The sequence below is a fragment of the Rhinoderma darwinii genome, chromosome 1 (genome assembly GCF_050947455.1).
Source record: "Rhinoderma darwinii isolate aRhiDar2 chromosome 1, aRhiDar2.hap1, whole genome shotgun sequence".
In the NCBI taxonomy this organism is placed as follows: Eukaryota; Metazoa; Chordata; class Amphibia; order Anura; family Rhinodermatidae; genus Rhinoderma; species Rhinoderma darwinii.
In genome coordinates this window covers 605,787,553-605,796,963 of record NC_134687.1, presented here as the reverse complement: position 1 = coordinate 605,796,963, position 9,411 = coordinate 605,787,553, and the positions used below count along the sequence as shown (strand labels likewise).

The following is a 9,411-nucleotide window of genomic DNA, read 5'->3' as shown; positions in this document are numbered from 1 at the left end:
CTGTGGAGATCCTGTGGATAGGGGATACATGTCTTTTGTTTAATGGCAGAGCGGGGAGATACCTCCCTGCTCTGCCGTAGTGTTCAGTGGCGTCACGCTGTAGTAGCCATAGCGGCTGCTAGCGGAGCCTGCGGCCATTGTGGGGGCCAGTGCCGGCGGGTGACACGGGCCCCCTAATGCCGCGGGCCCCGTAGCAGCCGCTACGGCTGCTACGGCGGTAGTTACGCCACTGAGCAGGCACAAGCAAAATATTTATATACCAATATGTCCCTCGCCCATTGCCTTCTTTTTGTTCTTTCTGCCTCATCCAGCATATATTGAGCTACAGAAGTCTTATAATGATATATTAAAGGGCCTCAATATAGCCAACCATGAGCAGGAGGTCATAGATGGTCGATCATGTTCCGGAATGACCAGACTGGTGGTTTCCATTGCCTTACTTGACACAACTTAGCAAAAATAAAATGGATATTGATCTTATCTTGCTCCCCCCGCAAAATCGTATCTTTTTATGATAATCATTACAAAAAATTGTAAAATAAGTTCTGTATAAGGAAAGAATTTCACCAAAACCTTCAGAGATGTTTATATTTTTATTCATGCATGGAAGTTGTTATCATCACGCAAAGAAGGAAAGACTTTAGAGTTAGTCATTTCCAAAAAAAAGGAGCAGATGATGTTGATTCCGCTCTTCAGGCCTTGGCATAAACTTGTATGTTGTCTTTGGAAGTCCAGATCTGGATCACACGTGATGGAGAGGAAAAGAGCAGGAATGTTTGCAGTGTGACCTGTCTAGTTGGAGTTTTCCCTGGATTCCTCTATAAATTCTTCCTACAACCATTCGGCCTTCTGTCTGTCCAAGAATGATAGGTGAAGGAGCTGCTTTTTTGTGTTTTTTCTCGCAGCACCTTCCTTCTGTCTGTCTATGGGCAGTGGGTAAAGGAGCTGTTTTCTCTCTCAGCAGCTTCCTTCTCTCTGCCCATTGTCGGTAGGTAAAGGAGCTTCTTTCTACCTCAGCAGGTTCCTTCAGGGTGTCTATGGTCAGTAGCAGAAGGAGCTGTTTTCTTTATTAACAACTTTTTTTCTGACTGACCATTGTCAGTATGTGAAGGAGCTGCTTTTTTTTTATCTCAGCATCTTCCTTCTGAGTCTCTATGGTCAGTAGGAGAAGGAGCTGTTTGTTGACTCCGCAGCTTCCTTCTGTCTGACCATTTTTGGTAGGTGAAGGAGCTGCTTTTTATCTTAGCAGCTTCCCTCTGTCTGTCTATGGGCAGTAGGTAAAGGAGCTGTTTTTTTTGTTTCAGCAGCTTACTTCTGTCTGCCCATCGTCGGTAGGTGAAGATGCTGCTTTCTATCTTAGCAGCAACCTTTTGGGTGTCTATGGTCAACGGGAAAAGGAGCTGTCTTTTTGTCTCAGCAGCTTCCTTGTCTGACCATTGTTTCCTTTTGGTCTTCTATTGTCAGTAGAAGAAGGCGTTGTGTTCAGTGGTGGAATCTCTGTAAATTTGTCACAAATCGGTAAAGACTAATTCATTCCTTGATGTTACTGGAATGGGGCTGATTTATAGCAGCCACTTACTCCTGTAAGAAGAAAAATATACATGTCTAAGAATCAGCTCTTTACATATATACTGTATAACTGGGGGTTTTCAAGTTGTGTAAGTAAAGTACTATAACAAATTTTACTGTAAGTGGAAGACCCTTTACTTACAAATAAGTGAAATGTATTTATCATTACACCCACATCTGGAAAATATAATACAAAACATGTCGCTATGAAAGTGTAGTAAGTGAGGATCTAGACCGTAAGCTAATATAATGATAAGGTTACAGTGCATGTGTGCGTTACTGAGCTATTCTGACACTATGGATGTCCCTTGGTGTTATACTTACAAAGTCCCATTGAAATGGCGGCTGGGCCCTGCCGGACTCCACATCGCCCCAGTCTATTGAGCGGAAGAATGGGTGAGATCTGATGGACGATGTTATTGCCAGCCGGCTGCATGGAGATTTACTGAGGAGCTGAAAAGTGAGAGAAAGCATTATATTCATGTATTATTGATGATATCTTGTTCTGGGTGAAATGTCTACCTGCTGTTCAACTTTTATGTTCTTTCCTTTTTTATAATCCTCTTCCCCTCTACCAATTCTACTTACCCCTTCTATGAATTCTATGATAACTGGACACATCCCAGGTAGAAATGAAGGGACATCCTCCTCTAGTGACTGATCGTAATCGTCCAGTGAGCCATAGCCATTGAATGGCTGCTCACCTACGCTCATTGTAAATAAGATGACGCCAAAGGAAAAGGAGTCCACCAGATGGTTGTAGTGTTCACCGTTCATCACCTGGTAAAACATCAAATAGAAGATCGGCTGAATATACTGGTGAGGGGCTTTACACACAGGGGGCTATGAGGACTGGTTTGTGATTAGATATAAGAAAGATAGGTAGGAATTCTATTGGGTCATTTAGAAAGTTATATATAAGAGGTTGTAAGTATCAGATAACTACTCAATCCTACTATCTGCGTAATCCAGACAGGAATGTTCCTTACCTCTGGAGCAACGTAACCAGTAGAGCCTAAAAAGTCATATATTGTGTCCTCCCCAAACACATTCACTGCTGATAAGCCAAAGTCGGCGATTTTGATGTGTCCGACGTCATCGAGGAGAATATTTTCAGGCTTCAGGTCACTGCGGAGAGAAAGAGCAGACACTTATTTCTATGGATAATTCATGAAAGATATTTTAACCCCTTTGAAGTCCAAGCCATTTTTTGATTTTTGATTTTCGTTTTTCACTCCCCACCTTCTATGAGCCATAACTTTTTTATTTTTCCGTCAATGGAGTGGTGTGAGTGCTTAGTTTTTGCAGGAGAAGTTGTAGTTTCTACTGGCACTGTTTGAAGTACCGTATAATACTGGGGAACGGAAAAAAAATTATTTGTGGTGTGGAATTGTAAAAAACTGTGATTCCTCCATTTTCTTTTGGGTTTCGTTTTTAGGTCTTTCACCGTACGTCAAAAACAATAATTTAGCCTTTTTCTGCTGGTCAATATGATTACGGTGATACTAAATTTATATAGTTTTCTTAATGTTTTACTCCTTTTACAAAGAAAAAACGATTTGTTCGAAAAAAAAATTATTTGTGTCACCACATTCTGTAAGCCATAATTTTCTTTATTTCTTTGTCGATTGAGCGATATGAGGGCTTATTTTTTACGGCACGAGCTGTGGGTTTTATTGGTACAATTTTTTGATACATACGAGTTTTTGAACACTTTTTATTAAAAAAATGTATCGCTAAGTCGACCAAAAAACAGCGATTCAGTTGTTTTTATATTTTTTTCTTTTTACGGCGTTCACCTTGCTAATTAAATAATGCTATATTGTTATAGTTCAGACTTTTACGGACACAGCGATACCAATTTTGTTTATTTTTTTATTTTTTACATTACTTTAGAGAAAAATGGGAAAAGGAAAGTTTTTGGAACTTCTAATTTTTTGAATTTTTTTTCACTACTAAAAACTTTATTTAACTTTTTTTTTTTTTACACATTTCATTAGTCCCCCTAGGGGACTTGAAGCAGTGATTGTTAGATCACTGGCACAATACACTGCAATACTAATGTATTCCAGTGTATAGTCATTTTTACAGGCTTCTGTTAAGCCATAAGCAGGGCTTAACAGAGGCAGAAGTAAAGGCAGTCCAGGGCACCTTCATTAGGCCTCCTGGGCTGCCATGACAATCATTGGCGACCCTCGATTGTGCTATGGGGCCGCCGATGCGCTGTTGAAGGGGGGTGCCCCCTCTCTATAACACCTCAGATGCTGCGGTTGCGATCCCGGCTGTTACTCCTGGGTATTGGCTGTAAAACATTGCCGACACCCGCAGCATATGGAGCGCGCTCAGCCTGTGAGCTCGCTCCATACTTCTCCCCCTGCATTATGATGTGCCGGTACGTCATGGTGCGTCAAGGGGTTAAACAATAGGAAATTATGTTTTAAAAATGTAGAAAAAAATATTCCTTTCTGGTAAGACTGTAATGACAAGATCTGTAAGATGACAACTAAGAAGCCAACGGTGATATTTTAATGTCTAAAGATATAAGTAATTACCGATGTATGACGCCATGCTCATGCAAGTATTGGAGTCCGCAGACCATCTCTGCCGCAAACAATCTATGGAGTAGAAAGTAGAGGATTTAACAAGGGTTACATACAAAATCATTCAGAAAACATAAGAAGTGTCCTCCTCATGTCTTCATCTTCTCCTGTTTTTGTCCATTGCTCTAGGACTACAATGTAACATGCAGCAGATTTATAGGATTCAGCTATAAGAAATTTACCTTGTGTTCTGTATATCAAACGGCATCCATTCTGCCATTAAGTTAAATAGGTCTCCTCCAGCCATATAGTCCATTACAATGATATAATCACTTGGTGTCTCTATAGATGCCCGCATAGATGTTAGAAAGCGGCTTCCAGCGGCAATTTCCAGTACTTCCAGCTCTGCAAAGATTTTGTCCACAGTTTGACTCTTGGCCATGATTTTAACAGCCAGCAGTTCTTCACTGACGGGATCTGATGCCAAGATGACCTGGAGAAGGACCATAACAGGTCAGACCAAACTCTATGATGTGTAAAAGTGGTGTCTAATGACTAGAAGAAGTTTATTACATGTTTTGGCCACTTACTTTTCCGTAGTTCCCCTCTCCAAGGATTTTCTGAAATTTTAGATTGTCAAGGTCAATAGGTTTCATTGTGTTGACCAATTCTTTTGGGGATGGAGTACGGCTACTGGCATAACCAAGGTCTTCTACTGGCATCACCGCTATGTCGGAGGTTAGTTTAAAGCTTCCATCTGCTGAAATGTAAGAAGGTTCATTATTAAATCCAGGTCATAAACTGACTTACTTGAATTATATTCTTGTAAAAAAATGTAGAAAGAAAAGCAAAGAAAGAAAATATATTATATTTTATGTTTTATATAATGATGCATAATATTAAGAGTAGACCCCACCTCATCCCCTCCAGTCTTATTATATTGAATTATTTCCATCTTACCTGGTGCATCTTTGTCAAATGAACTTTTGGGTTTAGAAGCATCCCATGAGTCTTGTTTGGGCTTCGTGAAGGACATGTTTATAGCTGATGATCTGGACCTTCTTAAAGCACCATTTCCATTCACTATCGGTCTTGCATATATGAGACGCCTCCTACATTGGACAACCCAGTCTCTGTTGTTTTTGATTCTCTTCTGGCTTGCCTCACTTTGTAGGTTTGGTGTTTCTCGGCTTACAGATCTGGAGAATGGGACATGGCTTGGTGTTTCTGGGAAAACCTCCTCCAGCTCTAACTCTGTGCTGATCATATTTCTCCGCTTTTGGAGGATTTTATCGTTGTTTGTCCTCCTTCTATCAGCGATCAGTTCTCTGATTTCCTTTCTGGTGTTAAGGATCGTCATTTGAAGTTCTTCATCGGCGGAGTTTGCTGAGTCAGATTCCATGAGGTTCTCCATTTTCCTTTTCTCTGTAAGCATTTCATGTCTCTTGATCTTTCTTAATCTCTCCAAATTCTGTCTTTTAGACGCCATTTCTGAGGCGTCATTGTCCATATCAGGTGGTTGATTGTCATTTCGCCCTAAAGCGAACAATGGTTCCTGCTGTTCATTGATTCCCCTCCTCTGTATCAGAACCCGTTCTCTTTGGGTTCTTCTCCTCTTCTGTTCCTCCATTACACAATCCATTTTGGCTTCGTTTATCACGAAACACATAGCTACTGCCTTACCCTTGGGAGTCTGTAAGGCAGTGATTTTCTTCAAGAGACGTAAATGTGGTATAGAACGTGATGAAGTCATCACTACACTTATGACATATTTTTTTTTTGTTAGGTCAAAGCACCAGGGTTCTTTCTACAAGCTACCTTGACAAATTTCATACTGTGAAGTCAAAGTGTTCTATAAGTTACCATGACATGCTGTGAGGTCACAATACTAGCGTTAGAAGTCATCTAACTGGTGTATATATATATATATGTATATATATAAAAATTCCATGAGATGCCTGTACACATACACATAGTACATACAAATATATATATATATATATATGTGGCAACATATGGTGACTCTTGAAGGTAGCAATAAAGTCCCTGGTACTGATGTGCTGACAATAGAGAGATAGCACATATTTTTTTTAATGCCATTGCTTACATTAGATATTTCATTATCATCTTCTGGAGAGGCCATTGAGCTATTGAAGGTACATCATGGAGTGAAGATCTAACACAACCCACTAAATGCCGGGTTATCAGGTGAACCTCTGTTAATTCTGCAGGGGTTTTTTGTTGCATTGTGGATTATCAGAATTTCTGGACTATGAAGTGCTGAATTAAATTACTTTTACTGTAGTTACAAATAAAATGGAAAGAAATATAACAAATATAAAAGTGAAATGTTAATAAAGGGATGTCAGTGTAATCTCATATGCACTTATAACATAGTAAATAGCAGAAGGTTATTGAATTCAGGATTTATTTACATAACAATTCCATAAAATCACAGAGGAGATTATTTTTAGTCTCTGACTTTGCGTTGTATGCAGTAACGAGTTATAAACCATATAGGGCAAGTTTTTGTCTTCAGCTTCTTGGGAAGGACATATAGTGAATTGTCTCCACCTTTCATGCAGCCTCATGTAGTATTGCAGTGGTTGCTGCCGTTATCGGATAAAACAGTGTCATAGGTTTGTGGACACAATGGTCGCTGGCTTGTGAAGAAATTTTAAACTGTAAAGTGCTGGTCTTTTTCATTAGTGTGCCATTTAACTCCAGACCTGGGCCTGTAGTAGTGAATGGACCTTGTTTTTCCAGTTCAAGGGAGACAATACTTGTTACGAGCAACCAATTCAAGATTAATAGAATATTATATATAGTCCCATACAAAGTCAGCTACAACAAATCCCAGAGCTGAGATCACTAGTCCTTCCTGTTGGAATGAGTGCCGCCATTGCAGGACATGGGACAATCAGTTTTTTAGATTTTTTTTTTAGAATGTTCCTATGAGTTATGATGAACCAAGATGGCTCCGATAGTGTTCTCATTCTATAATACACTACCGTTCAAAAGTTTGGGGTCACCCAGACAATTTTGTGTTTCCATGAAAATTCACACTTATATTTATCAAATGAGTTGCAAAATGACTAGAAAATATAGTCAAGACATTGACAAGGTTAGAAATAATGATTTTTATTTGAAATAATAATTTTCTCCTTCAAACATTGCTTTCGTCAAAGAATGCTCCATTTGCAGCAATTACAGCATTGCAGACCTTTGGCATTCTAGCTGTTAATTTGCTGAGGTAATCGGGAGAAATTTCACCCCATGCTTCCAGAAGGCCCTCCCACAAGTTGGATTGGCTTGATGGGCACTTCTTGCGTACCATACGGTCAAGCTGCTTCCACAACGGCTCTATGGGGTTGAGATCTGGTGACTGCGCTGGCCACTCCATTACAGATAGAATACCAGCTGCCGGCTTCTTCCCTAAATAGTTCTTGCATAATTTGGAGGTGTGCTTTGGGTCATTGTCCTGTTGTAGGATGAAATTGGCTCCAATCAAGCGCTGTCCACATGGTATGGCATGGCGTTGCAAAATGGAGTGATAGCCTTCCTTATTCAAAATCCCTTTTACCTTGTACAAATCTCCCACTTTACCAGCACCAAAGCAACCTCAGACCATCACATCACCTCCACCATGCTTGACAGATGGCGTCAGGCACTCTTACAGCATCTTTTCAGTTGTTCTGCGTCTCACAAATGTTCTTCTGTGTGATCCAAACACCTCAAACTTCGATTCGTCTGTCCATAACACTTTTTTCCAATCTTCCTCTGTCCAATGTCTGTATGCTTTTGCCCATATTAATCTTTTCCTTTTATTAGCCAGTCTCAGATATGGCTTTTTCTTTGCTACTCTGCCCTGAAGGCCAGCATCCCGGAGTCGCCTCTTCACTGTAGACGTTGACACTGGCGTTTTGCGGGTACTATTTAATGAAGCTGCCAGTTGAGGACCTGTGAGACGTCTATTTCTCAAACTAGAGACTCTAATGTACTTGTCTTGTTGCTCAGTTGTGCAGCGGGGCCTCCAACTTCTCTTTCTACTCTGGTTAGAGCGTGTGTGTGCTGTCCTCTGAAGGGAGTAGTACACACCGTTGTAGGAAATCTTCAGTTTCTTGCCAATTTCTCGCATGGAATAGCCTTCATATCTAAGAACAGGAATAGACTGTCGAGTTTCACATAAAAGCTCTCTTTTTCTAGCCGTTTTGAGAGTTTAATCGAACCCACAAATGTAATGCTCCAGATTCTCAACTAGCTCAAAGGAAGGTCAGTTTTATAGCTCCTCTAAACAGCAAAACTGTTTACAGTGGTGCTAACATAATTGCACAAGGGTTTTCAAGTGTTTTATAATCATCCATTAGCCTTCTAACGCAGTTAGCAAACACAATGTACAATTAGAACACTTGACTGATGGTTGCTGGAAATGGGCCTCTATACACCTATGTAGATATTGCATTAAAAACCAGACGTTTGCAGCTAGAATAGTCATTTAGCACATTAACAATGTATAGAGTGTATTTCTGATTAATTAAATGTTATCTTGATTGAAAAAAGCTGTGCTTTTCTTTAAAAAATAAGGACATTTCTAAGTGACCCTAAACTTTTGAACGGTAGTGTATATGTTGTGCTGAGAACTCATCTTGGGGGAATGCTACATGTTGGGATCATTTATTTATTTATCAGGTTCTCGGGTCCTGGGAACTTCACTGTATGAATGAAATACATGTATATACTTGAATATACAGTGAAGGAAATAAGTATTTGATCCCTTGCTGATTTTGTAAGTTTGCCCACTGTCAAAGACATGAACAGTCTAGAATTTTTAGGCTAGGTTAATTTTACCAGTGAGAGATAGATTATATAAAAAAAAATAACTGAAAATCCAATTGTCAAAATTATATATATTTATTTGCATTGTGCACAGAGAAATAAGTATTTGATCCCTTTGGCAAACAAGACTTAATACTTGGTGGCAAAACCCTTGTTGGCAAGCACAGCAGTCAGACCTTTTTTGTAGTTGATGATGAGGTTTGCACACATGTTAGATGGAATTTTGGCCCACTCCTCTTTGCAGATCATCTGTAAATCATTAAGGTTTCGAGGCTGTCGCTTGGCAACTCCGATCTTCAGCTCCCTCCATGACCTTAATGTGCTTCTTTTTGAGCCACTCCTTTGTTGCCTTGGCTGTATGTTTCAGGTCATTGTCGTGCTTGAAGACCCAGCCATGAGTCATTTTTAATGTCCTGGTGGAGGGAAGGAGGTTGTCACTCAGGATTTGACGGTACATGGCTCCATC

General features: G+C 40.0%; 1 protein-coding gene across 1 annotated transcript; it reads right to left on the bottom strand.

The window, feature by feature from the left end:
• Positions 1-1,143: 1,143 nt before the first annotated feature.
• LOC142747202 (serine/threonine-protein kinase Sgk1-like) lies at positions 1,144-5,789 on the bottom strand. The gene is made up of 8 exons (XM_075854964.1): positions 5,070-5,789; positions 4,700-4,869; positions 4,352-4,602; positions 4,122-4,184; positions 2,559-2,697; positions 2,158-2,349; positions 1,894-2,022; positions 1,144-1,581 (listed from the first exon to the last, which is right to left on the bottom strand). The coding sequence occupies exons 1-8, from the start codon at positions 5,776-5,778 to the stop codon at positions 1,576-1,578; spliced, it is 1,659 nt and encodes a 552-aa protein (XP_075711079.1). The 5' UTR covers positions 5,779-5,789; the 3' UTR covers positions 1,144-1,575.
• Between the last annotated feature and the right edge of the window lie 3,622 nt (positions 5,790-9,411).

Excerpts from the sequence above, each read along its gene's own strand:
- LOC142747202 (XM_075854964.1), bottom strand. The coding sequence starts at position 5,778 with ATGTGTTTCGTGATAAACGAAGCCAAAATGGATTGTGTAATGGAGGAA. Across the intron at positions 4,870-5,069 it reads ATTTGACAAAGATGCACCAG|CAGATGGAAGCTTTAAACTA; the intron begins GTAAGATGGAAA and ends CTTACATTTCAG. Across the intron at positions 4,185-4,351 it reads TTTGATATACAGAACACAAG|ATTGTTTGCGGCAGAGATGG; the intron begins GTAAATTTCTTA and ends TCTACTCCATAG.